The following is a 16,826-nucleotide window of genomic DNA, read 5'->3' as shown; positions in this document are numbered from 1 at the left end:
TGTTTTATAATTACAAGTGTGATCATTGTTTCATAATTAGAAGTGTGACTGACCTGTCAAAACCTGAACCTGCTTGTGATTATAATTACTGCTTTACTGCTGTTGACACCGGAGGGCACAGGAAAAATGGTTCTCTTCATTAACTCCTTGTTCTAGAAATAATATCTTAAAATTTAATTTATTTAACCCCTGTCCACCAAGCCAGATACACCATTCATGGTTGTTATTGATGTCCTCTGGAGTCTCAATGTATGAGATGGATCCTTTTGCTGTGCTCATTAATAGAGAGTGATTTCCAAGAAGTGTTACACATCCTGAGTGTTTGTTTTTCAATAGGTTTGATTTTTCACTGGAAGTATCAGTTTTGTCTTTCATATCTATGGTTCAATGTTTCACCTCTTGCACACTTTGAGATTTACAGAATTCATATAACTGACAACACCAACTATAAAAGCCTGTTTAACAGTAAACCAAGGACTACAGAGATGCTTGTCCTCTTTTGTGGTCATCTCCAGAAACACTGAAAATTGCAAGAGAAACCCAACATACCACTTTTGTGCCTGGTACACTAATAGCATTTCCATGAGTGTTCTTCCTACACATACTAAGCATTTTGCATGGTGTAACAATAAGGACAAGTTCATAGACAAAATAGTAAGGCCAACACACAATATAAATATTATACAGGGTGGTGAAAAAGTTGGTGGACAGTTTGTTACAATAATCAGACTAGTGAGTTGTTGAATGCGTGATCTGTGAGACACGTTTACAGTTGTAGTTTTCCGAACTGTCACGTTAAAGAAAGAAGAAAGGATTTTTGCGTTAAACACCTTTTATAAGAGTGGTGCTACTGCAGTTGTTAATGATTGGGGATTACACTTTAGATCAAAACCACTGTCGAGACAAAAAGTGTACAACATGTGAGATAGATTTGAAGAACATGGATTAGTTATGGAAGCACCAAGATCTGGCCAGCCAACAACAGTCACAGCAGAGGAAAATTGCCAGTATGTTTAACTGTGAACCAGTGAAAATCAATCAGACAATTAGCAACTGACCTGGATTTATCACAAAGATCAGTGCAAAGAATGTTACCAAACAGAAGTTTAAAGTTTACATTCCACATTTACGTAATGACGACGTGCTGAAAACTCTCAAGAAATTTACTTTCAACACAATGGTGCTTCAACACATTATGCCACTGCTGTCCACGACTGTTTAAACGAAACTTTCCAAAGAAAAGTGATTGGTCGAAGGGAAGGTATTGACATGCCTCCATGTTCACCAGATATCACGTCCACGGATTTTTTCCTATGGGGTGTCACCAAGGACTCTGTTTATTCTCAATAACTCCCAGACCATTGTTGAACTAAAGATCTACACACAATGCATTTCACAATTTGGACAGTGATAAATCACTATGCCAAAGAGTGTGTAACAGTACTCCACACAGACTTCAAAGATGAATTAATGGAGATGGAAAACACTTTGAACATATAAAATAATTGTAAGTATTGTTTGTATTTGTAATGAAACCTAAATTAAATCTTGTTTAAATCAGTTCTCTGTGTCCAGCGACTTTTGTGCCACCACATATACACCAATTCATATAGCCAGCAAACTTGTGAGCATGTGACAAGGCCACAGTATTCTTTCCCCCTCATCCTCTAGTCTCATCCCATTCCGCACATGGTGTACCAGACAGAAACATGATTGGAGAGCACAAACTAATGGAGCACTGTTTAGTCATGCCTTATCTGCAGCAACAGGTCGTAGTGAAGGTACACATTGAAATATATTTGTTAAGCGGTGAATTTTACAACGAAATTCCAATGGCTCCCTCAAGTTTGCACAAGGCATCATAATATGTTATATTGATGTGACTTACCAAACAAAAGTGCTGGCATGTAGATAGACACACAAACAAACACAAACATACACACAAAATTCAAGCTTTCACAACCAACGGTTGCTTTGTCAGGAAAGAGGGAAGGAGAGGGAAAGACGAAAGGATGTGGGTTTTAAGGGAGAGGGTAAGGAGTCATTCCAATCCCGGGAATGAAAAGACTTACCTTCGCGCACACACACACACACAACACAGCACACACACACACACACACCCGCACATACACAGACACAAGCAGACATTTGTTAAGTCTTTCCGCTCCCGGGATTGGAATGACTCCTTACCCTCTCCCTTAAAACCCACATCCTTTCATCTTTCCCTCTCCTTCCCTCTTTCCTGACGAAGCAATCGTTGGTTGCGAAAGCTTGAATTTTGTGTGTATGTTTGTGTTTGTTTGTGTGTCTATCGACATGCCAGCGCTTTCGTTTGGTAAGTCACATCACTTTGTTTTTAGATATATTTTTCCCTCGTGGAATGTTTCCCTCTGTTATATTAATATGTTATATTGTATTTCACAATTTTGTCTATGCCTGAATAGAGTGAAGCCTGATAGTATGTTTCAATGCAAAAATTTGCAAGTTACAGTTGGTTGGTTGGATGAAAAGAGGAGGAAAGGGACCAAACTACAAGGTCATCAGTCCCTTGTTCCAAATAAAACAATGCCACAGGTGTGAGAATAAAACAAAAGAGACTGACAACTCAAAATGGAATGAAAGGAAAAATCGCAAGAACGATGAAGGGCAGAAAACTTGTAAATGGACAAAAGGGGACAAGAAAACCACAGAAACACAAGACACGGGATGAAGAGATTAAAACAACAAAGCAGGTTACCATGGCTGGCTGACCATGAAAATAAAAATGGAGAAGGCAGCCACTCTGCAACACATTAAAACCTCCACCCTAGAAGGTGGATTACTTTATCAGTATACTTAGCTGCAAATGGAACTATTACTGAATTTAACTCTTACAGATTTTATAGAGCAAAAAAGTAATCTGTATCTTATTTTGGTAACTTAGCACAAAAAGAATTACAGTTGAATGTATGTCGTATACATGCATGATAAATACCTGGTTAAGAATAATAATTTCTGTTCACAAGTATTTACCTACAATTTCCCCCAATGTTGTAACAAAGTGTGAAACATTTTTTACCATATATTCTAGATGGTTCAGTCTGAACTTCAGTATTTTGTTGTGGGACAACCTCGTGGTACTAGCTTACAATAAACAGTGATGAAACTAATTGTCTAATAAGGGTCACTGCTTTTTCATACATTATTAGAAAACATGAGGACTTTGCTACTGACGATCAACACTGGATAGTAAACAGAGACATTGACTAATAAGCTACTCCACAGTTACAGAAACTAAGATCAGTGAGCTGTGTGTCAAAAAGACGAACAACATGCGGTGGAAAGAAAATTTCTGAGTTGTAATTTCCTGCTATGCCTTGCTCTTTTCTGGAACTGTATAAGACTTATTTTCAAACAATAAATAACTATTCTATTAAGAAGTTTAATTCATGAAATTTAAAATGATGATGTTAAGTCTCATTAAGTCTGAGATTCTCTCAGAATGATAACATTAAGCATGTTGTTGTTGTCTTCAGTCCTGAGACTGGTTTGATGCAACTCTCCATGTTACTCTATCCTGTGCAAGCTTCTTCATCTCCCAGTACTTACTGCAACCTACATCCTTCTGAATCTGCTTAGTGTATTCATCTCTTGGTCTCCCTCTACGATTTTAACCCTCCATACTACCCTCAAATGCTAAATTTGTGATCCCTTGATGCCTCAGAACATATCCTACCAATCGGTCCCTTCTTCTTGTCAAGTTGTGCCACAAACTCCTCTTCTCCCCAATTCTACTCAATACCTCCTCATTAGTTATGTGATCTACCCATCTAATCTTCAGCATTCTTCTGTAGCACCATATTTCAAAAGCTTCTATTCTCTTCTTGTCCAAACTATTTATCATCCATGTTTCACTTCCATACATGGCTACACTCCATACAAATACTTTCAGAAACGACTTCCTGACACTTAAATCTATACTCGATGTTAAATTTCTCTTCTTCAGAAACGCTTTCCTTGCCATTGCCAGTCTACATTTTATATCCTCTCTACTTCGACCATCAATAAATAACTATTCTACTAAGAAGTTTTATTCATGAAATTTAAAATGATGTTGTTGAGTCTCATTAAGTCTGAGATTCTCTCAGAATGATAACATTAAGCATACATTGGTGATTGGAAACAACATGTATTAATGGATGCATTCTGTAAGCAAACTAATTAATCTCAATCTAGGCTTTGGTAGCTCATTGGCAACCATCAACCTCTTCTACTACTTACTTTCCATTGCAAGATTTATACATAAGACTGGAGATATGCTAATCTCTTCGCCCCCCCCACCCCCCCCTCCCCAAAAATAAAAAAACTTGGTCATGCAGGCATTAATATCCCTGATTTATATGACCACTTGTGTAGGGGGTATTAATATCATTTCCATTGATCTAATTCAATTTTTATTTTGTTTAGGCCTATATTAAATGCGTGGCTTGGTAGATCAGATCAAAGGGTGCCAGGCTACAAATCTATGCACTTGGGATTCAATCCCTGGTTGGCACAACAATCCCCCCCCCGCCAGTTTTCACTTCCTCCACCTCTGGCAATGACGTGTATAGTGAAAACAGACAAGGCACTTTGTGGTTCAAAGTCCACTGAACTGTAGTTTCCCCTGCAACTGGCTGATTAATCATGATTGGAGCTAAGTAATGGTATACCTCTTCCAATTGAATCACAGCTAGCAAATCAACTTTCTGTTTTTCACTTTGCCTGGTAACAGTAACAGATGAAGTAACATTTTCACCAGGTTAAATCCCTTTCAGTTTAATGGAGAATTGAACAGCTGAAAACTGACTGGTGAAACAGCAATAATGATAGCTGGTCACTGCACAAAATCATCATATTTAACTAATGGAAAACTGACATATGGTGTATTAATACCAACTGAACAATACTGATATGCCTGTCATAACTGTTCAAAAAGTAACTGATATACAACCATCTTGCAACATCCACTCAAGTAACGTGCAGACAAAAATTATGTAAGAACTAAAGGTTCCATTTCAAAGAAATACCTTTGTTTCAACTTTTCCAAATAAAAGGGCTGGAGTAATATTTGCTGGAGGTTTTGGAAATTTTAATGCTATCAGCATGTTTTTCAGGTCACTTGCAGTGGAACTTTCACTCTGAAACAAAAAGTATTTGGTTCATTAATCCATTGGTCATGTATGCAACAACTTTTTACAGCAACCATGTTTCACCATATAAAAGTACATGCAAGCAACTTTCTTACAAGTACATAGATTAATTAATTAATTCATACACTCTCTCACATACCCATTATTTTCTATGGCTCCCTTCTTCAGGGACGGGAATAAGTCAAAGTATACATGACTGACTAAATCATATGTTAAAACTGTGTGTGTGTGTGTGTGTGTGTGTGCGCCTCTTTTATATTAGTCATGTTTAACATAGTAAAATAGGAGGAATGACTGTGTAGGAAAACCTGCTCCATCCTCAGTTACATTAAATTGCTGAGGTTTATCTCCTATTGCTTGCATTCTAATACCATCATTAATCACAGTAGTTACCTATCCATGACAAGAATTGACAAGGAAAGATCCCAACAAGACCTCACATTTTGAGGAGAAGAAAGTAACACTTGCAAGGTATTAGCCATAGAAATCGATATTGCATGAAAATTTAGGCCTTAACTCTGATAGTACACAGTTATGACTTCTGAAAGGACTGCTTTTAAGCATGCCCACGCATTGGTTGACATTCGTTCCACTCCACTGCACCCACTTAATATTGAAGCTTGAAGTACTGTACAGCGGATTGAGTAAGAGGTATATGAAATATGTTTTAACACTTGTAGTATGTCTTGTGTATTGCATCCAAGCACATGGTTTCTAAGTGTAGCTGTTTTCAGAGATCTCTCTGCACTGAATGTTTGTTAGAATCTACAAATGCAGTGTAAGTGAATTAAATGAACAAGTGTCACTCAAGATGTGGCGTCGAAGTATTACTAACATCACTGTTGTATATTATTTTCATTGGATTTTAAAGCTGGTGCTTTTGAAATGAAGCACATTTCAAGGAGATGTGCTATTCTTCAACATGATCATACATCCAAAATCATTAACTTTGTTTCATAATAATTCTTCAGTTGGTTAAGTTTATTCATTTTGATTTTGAGGCATATATTTGAGGTCTGATTAAAAAGTAACAGAAATTATTGTTTTTCTTAAAAAATCTTTATTAATCAACATCAACTTTTTCCCCTTCAAAGTAACACCGCTCAGATATAAAACACTTTTGTCAGCACTTTTTCCAATCTTGGAAGCCTTTCTCGAACCAAATTTTTGTTATGGTGTTCATCTTCGGCAATTCTGTTTTTATCTCATCAATGGTGGCAAAACGACGTCCTTTTGTGGTTCTCTTCAGCATTGGGAATAGAAAGAAGTTGCAGGGCACCATGCCTGGTGAAAATGGTGGCGAGGGGAACATAATGGTTTTGTTTGTTGCCAAAAAATCACGAACAAGCACTGAGGTTAAGCTGGAGCACAATCGTGATGCAATTTCCATGAGTAGTTTTGCCGCAAGTTTGGTTGTTTTCTTATAATAGCTTCATGTAAATGGTGCATAGCTTCCAGGTTGTATTCCTTATTGATTACACATCCATAAGGTGGGAACTCATGGTGTGCTATCCTATTGCAATCACAGAAAACAGCGATAAGAACCTTCACATGTGATCGAACTTTTTGAATTCCTTTTTGTCTTGGCTCTCCAGGCAGTTTCCACTGGGATGATTGGGGATTGGTTTCGACGTCATACCTGTATACCCATGTTTCATCACCTGTTATAATCTTCTTTAGAAATTATCAATCACTGTCAACCTCATGCAGAAATTCCTGAGTGATTTCTACACAATATCGTTTTTGGTCAAAATCCAACAATTTAGGAACAAACTTTTCTGTTACATGTTTCATGCCCAAAAAGCAGAAAAAATTGATTGGCACAAGTCAAAGGATATGCTGACATCATCAGCAACTTCTCTGGTGGTGATTTTCTGGAAATATTTTTACTTCTTCCACATTGTCTTTAGTAAATGATGTGCTAGGGTGTCCAGGGCGGTCGTCCTCTTCTTGACCCTCTTTGAAAAGTCTGCACCACTTATTAACTCTTGTCTTACTCACAGTAGATTCAGCAAACGCCACAGTCAACATTTTGAATGTGGTGCTGCACTTATTCCACATTTCAAGTAAAATTTAATACAGATTCTTTGATCCTTCTTTTCCTAAACTAAAAATTCACTGAGCACTCAAAACACAAATAACCTTTTTGATTGTCAGCAATAAACCAAACATTTAAAACAGCTGTAAATGCAAACAGTCATCAGAAACATGTGTACCAATAAGATAGAAAAAAAATTAAATCTGACATATAAAACCTGCAAAATTAAAAACAATTCCTGTTTCTTTTCAATTACATCCCATATAGCTGCAGAATATCAATATGAGAATGTTATTAAAATATTGAGGTTGGAATAATTTTCACATGGGATAGATTGCTGGAGCAGAGAACTCTTTTTCTTCCTTAAAATCTTAGTATAAGTTGGTGATGTTTCCGTGTGAGAGCTGTTTACAACTAACAATGTAGCTAAAAGCAAATTTCAACCCTTTAATCTAGGTAAAGAGAATTTGAAGCTAAGTGACAAATATGGTATGATTTTAATTTTCTTCGGTTTGATTTTTATTTTTGCATAAACCCTATTGTCCTCTGAAACCTAGATAAGGAAGGAAAGAACAACCAAAAGACGTAAGACTGATTAGGGTTTAACGTCCTGCCAATGACTAGGTCATTATAGAGGAAGTTCAGACTTGGATTGGGTGAGGATGAACCTTCTTAGAATTTAGGTAAACCAATGAAAGCCTAAATACAGTTGGCCAGTTAGGGATTTGAACCACTGTTGTTCTGAATACTAGTCCAGTGTCTTACCTCTATGCCTCCTCACTCATAATGGAGTGATCAGACTTGTCATTTCAAAATTTGCTGTGATTTTTTTTCCATTTGTAGTTGCCACATACTAAATTTCAGTGCTGATATAAACTGGGAGTTACCTAAAAAATGTCACAACAGAGTAATTCAATGCCAGTTCAATACAGAAAACTAACATTTTCAACCTGACTATCCTGGATTTCTTCCAAATTCGGTGTATTCAATAATCAGATAAAAGACAAAAACTTTGCAGAGGTATATGACAACTGCGAATAAAGTTATTGTCCAGCTCTGTTCGGAACTTTTGTGAAATGTGCACATGTGTCTCAATACAAATGACTACAATTTGCGTGTCTAATCCAGATACAGAAATGAAACTTATATCACTGAAAAGCTAATGAGTTGAGCTTTATATAGAAACGTGGCATGGTAGGTTTCTAAGGATTTTCATATCCAAGGTCAATCATTGACATTTGGTCTTGAATAACTCGAAACAACCCACCTTCAATTTCCCAAAAAATTTTATTGTATTCCTCAAGGGTGGCACTATAAAAATAGTAAATATCTAGATGGCACACCACAGTCACCATGCCCAAAAATTTATTTTGTCTATATCACTACCATTTCAAAAATTGGTAATTAGCTCATAAGTATGAACCAAATTATTGAGAAGTATGAATTGTAAGTAATGTTGTATAAAAATAGGGTTTATTTCACTGCAATGTATTATAAACCATCTACAGTGCAGCTTCCATGAAGACTCAATAAAAAGTGGCTACAAAACATCACACGTTAAATGGTTAATGTTCGCTATATCTGTTGCAAGGTGATTAAGTATCTTTCCAGTTGGTGCCATTGTATCGAATCTTGTGATAATGTCATATCTAATGATAACACAAATGTCTGGTTTAGTGCGTAACACAAATGATGGTGACGGTCCTTGCAGATGGAGATGCTGGCCTGTCCATTTGTTCCTTTGTAAGACATGTGCAACCCACCAATGATTGTCATACATACAGGCAACAAATCCATGCATGACTGTTAAATGCCTTTTGTTACCATAGTAATCACTGGCTCAGCTCTACTCATTAACGAAATAGAATATGCCCTCCTTCACTATACATTCGTTGACATTATTATGGCTTATGGGTACCTGGAATTGCCCATCTATGGTTGGAATTTTGGTTCAGCTTGCTAATTGTAAACCTGACTGGCTGTTTGGTACTATTATACACTGGATCAGACAAATAGCTCGCTGTGGGCACTGTACAACCTGATATTACAGTGTCGCTAGCTGTAGAAATAGGAGCTGGTCTTACACTGTAGCTTTTAAGCCCAAATTGAAGCACTACATAACCATGAAGCCATTTTACAAGTATCAGCAGTAGCTATATGAAACACCAAATAGTCAATAAATAATTAAAACTGAAGGTAAATATACGAGAACATAGGATGACAATGTGTACAACGATTTCTTTAGACTTTTCATCGAAAGTTTATTCACAATAACAACACAATTGTATGTGAATGGTGGCCTCACATCAAAATAAGTTAACTGAATTTAAAGTAGCAAAGTAAAATGTAATTACATTGTGCAAGCAGAGCATTTAGAGACAATAACAACTTCACAAAAGACCCATAACTCTGCTCAGCATGCTTATTTAAAACCTTTGTCACTTGACTACAATTTTAATCAATACATTGTCTTATAACATGACCACCTTTCAAGAAAGCTGTACTTAACCTTTACATACACACATTTTACAATACACGATAAATATTCACGGTCAGTTTGAGACTCTATAAAAAAATATATAAATCCAGATTTTATACTAATAAAACATTAAGGTATTTACTCGCCACACCTGCCATTGAAACCCAACCAGTCAAAACACCAACTTTTACATACTAAGGCAGTGCAGTTTGATGCTAGTCAAAACAGTTTTAAATACAATGTAATGTCAAACTATAGTTGAATAACATAGAAATCAATGGAGTCAAACTGAGATTTCCGTACTAGTTTTAATTAAGTGTGTTTATGTGGATTAATCTTATTTGAGGCACATTTCTGCATATTATTAAATAAATTGTTTATAAATATTTACTAACTTGTTTGGCAATAAACACAACTTGTTATCTTCATTGCTGGTATCAAGAGCTTTTAAACAGTGCCTCATTCAAGTACTTTGCATGACTGTAACCATTTTTATGACTTTTGCAATGAGGTTGTCTCACCACAACAAATCATAAGGTGTCTACTTTTCTCATAGCACATCTGTAGGACATGTTAAAATATTTTCAGTAAATATTACAACGTGGTTCACGGTGTGGGTTCCTGTAGTCATGTCCTAGTTCATGAACCACGGGCAACGTATGAGTGGCCAAGTAAGTGGTCCCGACAGTCGGGATACCAGTTACTTTGGAATAAGGCTGGGCATTTCGGACATATTCCGAGTCGTGGTCACCTTTGTGCTCATACGGCAAAGACTATCAAATCCACCGGTTAGTGCCTCAGCTGTTAGGGGTAAAACCCAATGGGACTCGGGGCAAGTAAGGCTAGCAACCTGCTTCCCTGGTACTTTAAATATGATGCTGGCAATAATCAGAGCAAAATGCCTCAGACCTTTGGAGGTGACGGAGTCCCACCTCTAACTGACAAACCAGGGACTCCTAAGATACGACTTGGCAAACAAACGGTAATGAGATGGGGAGCTATTAATATCAATGGGGGCTACTCTGGGAAGAAGGTAGAGCTGGCAGAGGCTGCAGGTAAGATGGGGCTGGACGTTTCAGCTGTTAGTGACATTCGGGTAAGGGGTGAGAAAGAAGAGGAAGTAGGAGAATACAAGGTCTACCTGTCAGGAGTCAAAGCAGGAATAGCACAATGGGGTGTAGGGCTTTACATCAGGAAAGAAATCGAACCCAGCGTAGTTGCAATAAGGTATGTAAACGAACGACTGATGTGGATAGATTTGACAGTGTCTAGCAAGAAAATTAGGATTGTGTCAGTATATTCGCATTGTGAAGGGACAGATCAAGATAAGATGGATAGTTTTTATGAGGCACTCAGTGATGTAGTTGTTAGAGTAAAGGACAAGGACAGTGTTCTGCTCATGGGTGATTTTAATGCCAGGATTGGAAATCGAACAGAAGGGTATGAAAAGGTTATGGGTAAATTTGGAGAGGATATGGAGGCCAACAGGAACAGGAAACAACTCTTGGATTTCTGTGCCAGTATGGGCTTAGTAATCACAAACTCCTTTTTTAAACATAAGAACATTCACTGGTATACTTGTGAAGGCAGGGGAACCAGATCTGTCATTGACTATATAATGACAGATCAGGAATTCAGGAAGGCTGTTAGGGACACACGTGTATTCAGGGGATTCTTTGATGACACTGATCATTATTTAATCTGCAGTGAAATTGGGATTGTGAGGCCAAAAGTGCAGGAGGCCAGGTCCATATGTAGGAGGATAAGAGTGTAGAAACTTCAGAATAAGGAAATCAGGCACAAGTACATAACAGCGATCTCAGAAAGGTACCAGTTAGTTGAATGTAGTCAATTACAGTCACTGGAAAAGGAATGGACAAGGAACAGGGACACAGTACTAGAAGTGGCTAAAGAATGTCTTGGAACAGTAGTGTGTAAAAGTAGGATGAAGCAAACAGCTTGGCGGAATGACACAGTCAAGGCAGCCTGTAAAAGGAAAAAGAAGGCGTATCAAAAATGGCTACATACTAGAACTCGGGTAGACAGAGAAAGTTATGTTGAAGAAAGAAACAAAGCCAAACAGATAATTGCAGCATCCAAGAAGAAATCTTGGGAAGACTTTGGAAACAGGTTGGAGACTATGGGTCAAGCTGCTGGAAAACCATTCTGGAGTGTAATTAGCAATCTTCGAAAGGGAGGTAAGAAGGAAATGACAAGTATTTTGGACAGGTCAGGAAAACTGCTGGCGAATCCTGTGGATGCCTTGGGCAGATGGAGGGAATATTTTGAAGAGTTGCTCAATGTAGGTGAAAATACAATCAGTAATGTTTCAGATTTTGAGGTAGAATGGGATAGGAATGATGATGGAAATAGGATCACATTTGAGGAAGTGGAGAAAATGGTCAATAGGTTGCAGTGCAATAAAGCAGCTGGGGTGGATGAAATTAAGTCAGAACTCATCAAATACAGTGGAATGTCAGGTCTTAAATGGCTACACAGGATAATTGAATTGGCCTGGGAGTCGGGACAGGTTCCATCAGACTGGACAAAAGCAGTAATCACACCAATCTTTAAACATGGAAACAGAAAAGATTGTAACAACTACAGAGGTATCTCTTTAATCAGCATTGTGGGTAAAATCTTCTCAGGTATTGTTGAAAGGAAAGTGCGAGTATTAGTTGAAGACCAATTGGATGAAAATCAGTGTGGGTTTAGGCCTCTTAGAGGTTGTCAAGACCAGATCTTTAGCTTACAGCAAATAATGGAGAAGTTTTATGAGTGGAACAGGCAATTGTATCTACGCTTTATAGATCTCGAAAAGGCATACGACCGGGTTCCTAGGAGGAAGTAATTGTCTGTTCTACGAGATTACGGAATAGGAGGCAAACTTTTGCAAGCAACTAAAGGTCTTTACATGGATAGTCAGGCAGCAGTTAGAGTTGACGGTAAATTGAGTTAATGGTTCAGAGTAGTTGCAGGGGTAAGACAAGGCTGCAACCTGTCTCCACTGTTTTTCATATTATTTATGGATCATATGTTGAAAACAATAGACTGGCTGGGTGAGATTAAGATATGTGAAAACAAAATAAGCAGTCTCGCATATACGGATGACTTAGTTGTGATGGCAGATTCGATTGAAAGCTTGCAAAGTAATATTTCAGAGCTAGATCAGAAGTGTAAGGATTATGGTATGAAGATTAGCATCTCCAAAACGAAAGTAACGTCAGTGGGAAAGAGATATAAACGAATTGAGTGCCAAATAGGAGGAACAAAGTTAGAACAGGTGGATGGTTTCAAGTACTTAGGATGCATATTCTCACAGGATGGCAACATAGTGAAAGAACTGGAAGCGAGGTGTAGCAAAGCTAATGCAGTGAGCGCTCAGCTACTATCTACTCTCTACTCTCTTCTGCAAGAAGGAAGTCAGTACCAAGACTAAGTTATCTGTGCACCGTTCAATCTTTCAACCAACTTTGTTGTATGGGAGCGAAAGCTGGGTGGATTCAGGTTACCTTATCAATAAGGTTGAGGTTACGGATATGAAAGTAGCTAGGATGATTGCAGGTACTAGTAGATGGGAACAATGGCAGGAGGGTGTCCACAATGAGGAAATCAAAGAAGAACTGGGAATGAACTCTATAGATGTAGCAGTCAGGGCGAACAGGCTTAGATTGTGGGGTCATGTTACATGCATGGGAGAAGCAAGGTTACCGAAGAGACTCATGGGTTCAGCAGCAGAGGCCAACAGGAGAGAAGGTACCTGGATTCGGTTAAGAATGATTTTGAAGTAATAGGTTTAACATCAGAAGAGGCACCAATGTTAGCACTGAATAGGGGATCATGGAGGAATTTCATAAGGGGGCTATGCTCCAGACTGAACGCTGAAAGGCATAATCAGTCTTAAATGATGATGATGATGATGATGATGAAATATTACAATTCACTGGGGCCATCTTAACTCACTCAGTGGGCACACCACATAAGTTCCATCAAAAAGATGGTTCTGAGCACTATGGGACTCAACTTCTAAGGTCATCAGTCCCCTAGAACTTAGAACTACTTAAACCTAACTAACGTAAGGACGGCACACACATCCATGCCCGAGGCAGGATTCGAACCTGCGACCGTAGTGGTAATGCGGTTCCAGACTGTAGTGCCTAGAACCACTCGGCCACCCCGGCTGGCTAAGTTCCATCACTACTGGGATTTCCCACTGCTGGCTTGCTGCTACTGCCACCACCACCCACCCTGCACTTAAGGCTTGCTGCAACCACCCGGCCACTCTGCCCAAGCCATGCCTGACTCATATTGTACAATCGCATCATGGCACCTTGCCAGTCACAGACAGCCGCAACTTAATGGGCTAGCTGCTTGGAATGTTGCACAATGTCGTCGTCTTCATGGGAAGCTGATGTATGGAGGAAAACACTGAAGCAGTATTTTCTCTGCATCGCTAAAACAGTTGTCATGGTGTCAAGATATGCTTTTCCTGATGTCACTTGAGGCTGGTTAGTGCCGCTAATCTCTTTACAGTCCCTGCATCCCAATAATGAAGTCCTTAACAATGTGCTGTAGCAAATAAATGGCATTCTGTGTAACATCGAAATCATCCTGGTCGTGAGACAATTCACTAAATTCTTTTTGTTTTTGTATTTGACAACACATCCGTCTGAACAGCAATATATGTGCTTTGGAGTTGGAAAGTGTCATTTTAAGAAACTGATGAAATCATGCTGGAAAGAACACACAGAGTTAAGTAAGTGTGCCCCCCCCCCAAAAAAACACACACACACACACACACACACACACACACACACACACACACACACACACAAAATGTGTGTGAAGATTATGTGATTTTCAAAAATGTTGGTCTAAGTTTTGGACACACATTTAAGTAGTGTAGGAACAGTTAGAACCAACAAACACTAGACACTGCAAGTTGTGGATTCATTTACGTTGATAAAACTGGATACAGTTACATTTGTACAGAATCTTTAAATGATAGTACCCCATTTAATGAACTGATAACCTTGAAAGAAATGCCAATAACCTTACCGGACAAGGAAAAAGCAGTGGTGTACTGAACAAAAGGTAAGAGCAGTACAAAACACCAACATCAGAGCACTGTTCAAAAGGAATTTAACTTTGTTTGTTCTGAATGTGAACTGTAAAGATGGAAAAATGATGTTGCAGTTGTAAGACCAATTAGAAATTATGATAACATTAAATGTGTGCCTTCATTTTTTTTTCTGACGGTAGATTAAAGTCATTTGGTGTCAGTGATAGCATCTTGTGTGGCTGGGCTTTACTAACAAAAGATGCGAAGAAGAATTAACAGCTTGTCAGAGTTGGATTAAAAGCTTCAAAAAATTAGCATTAAACTTCACAAGAAAAATAACTTTTTTCAAGAAAATGAAGTGATTCAAGCTGAAATGATTGAAGCTCTTAAGGACAAATGAAGGCACAAATTTGCTAGTTTTAGTGAATTTTGCATTTACAATGCAGAACACCAAGTTTTGAAAACGAAATGTGCACTAAAATGACACGGCCATTCAAAATGGAAATGGATACAGAAGCATGAGCACTCCACTCCTGCATTATCAGCTTTATACACAATAATCACTCTGGATGGTTTACTGTTACCTATGGTATACGTTTGTATTCAAGAATCAAATTTTGTAAGAAGATCAATCTTCTTCACCAGGCTATTCCAATGTTGCCCCCCTGGGGCAACAGTGGCTGTGCCCGCCTCTCACTGTGCTCACTGACAGGCACAATAGTGTAGGCTATCAACGAGGACACCATATTGCACGCATTCTGCACATGCACAAGTTGCCTGACCACACCGGCCATTTGCCACAAATCCACAATAGTACCCATATCTGCCCGGCTGCCTGTCAGTGGGCACAAAAGTTGGGACAGCTCATTCTATACAGATAATCTTGAGGTAGCTACATCACAGTCTGGAAAATATGGGAAATGAAATGTTACATTTTCAGGTGTTATGCTTTGCTTCCATTTTGTGTTAGTAAACTGCTTCTTCTTCTGGATACTCCATCTGGCCAAAAATATTCTGAACAGCCGCATTTCAAGCTCACCATGGCAAATAAGTAGTAGAGATACTACAGATTCCAAATAATACAACAAAAGTAATTAAATTGTCAGACAGGTAAATTTTTCATAAGACAAAAGCATTCTGCAGGATAATTATTTTGATTTTGGATGGAACACTGCAGTTTCCATTCTACCACCATGAAAACATTCAAGTGTCAAATTACCTAGTGCACTAACAGTTTTCTTGTGTTCTCCAAAATCTAATAATTTGATCAAATATATGTAGCACTTCTCAAAGTATGCTGAATAAGGCCGATTCATTCCTAATTCCTATTAAGTTGTGAGACTCGAGATTTTTGTTATAAACACCAGTTTCTGGTCAAAGCTTTGGAATAACTGCCTTTCTAACCTCCTGGGATTCTAATCTGATGTGTATTTCTAGAGATATTTTTCAACAGTTTTTAACCCATTTTGATTTCTGTTCATTAGGTCACCACCTTTCACCCAACGAAAAATGTTAAATGTTTTCCCGGAGATTCTGAATGTGGTGCCCTATTTAAGATTTCAAAAGTTGAGCCCCTTTCCACCCCCTGGGAGTGGTACAGGAGCTCGAGTTTGGTGTCCTCAGAGATGAATAATTTTTCTTACAACATTTTTTTAAATATGATTTGTATTTTTGCCCAGATATTTCCAAAAAACAGTATTAAATGCTTCACCCTGTGTACAGTGACATTGAAAAAGCAGTACTACATTACTGATTCTTCCGTTTTCTGCATTTCAATCAGCTGGCACACTTGACTTGGCGCATCTGCTGTTACCGTGGTAATAATGAAATTCCAATTCTGTACAATGAAAATGAAGTTGAAAGAATACAGCGATAAAAGAAGGAAAAAAAATACTGAATTTCACGTAACTGTAAAAGAATGAAATACTGCATAGCTGAGGCACTGGAAATACTGAGGCTAAAGGCAATATTGCTGCAGTAAAGGTGTTCAATGCCAGAACTGTAGAAAAATGCCGCAGGGAGATCAGCACAGAATTGACGACTGATGCTGTAAATCACACTCAAGAACGAATCTCC

General features: G+C 38.2%; 1 protein-coding gene across 1 annotated transcript in view; it reads right to left on the bottom strand.

Moving 5' to 3' along the window:
• Positions 1-16,826, bottom strand: part of LOC124594119 (protein FAM98B-like) — a 58,976-nt gene that overhangs the window by 32,308 nt on the left and 9,842 nt on the right. Inside the window, exon 4 of the mRNA XM_047132476.1 lies at positions 5,049-5,159. Coding sequence (XP_046988432.1) covers positions 5,049-5,159 — 111 coding nt within the window. The remainder of the gene's footprint in view (positions 1-5,048; positions 5,160-16,826) is intronic.

This window comes from Schistocerca americana, chromosome 2, assembly GCF_021461395.2.
Source record: "Schistocerca americana isolate TAMUIC-IGC-003095 chromosome 2, iqSchAmer2.1, whole genome shotgun sequence".
Lineage (NCBI taxonomy): Eukaryota > Metazoa > Arthropoda > Insecta > Orthoptera > Acrididae > Schistocerca > Schistocerca americana.
Note: the sequence above shows the minus strand (reverse complement) of the source record. Positions and strands in the feature narration are given on the sequence as shown.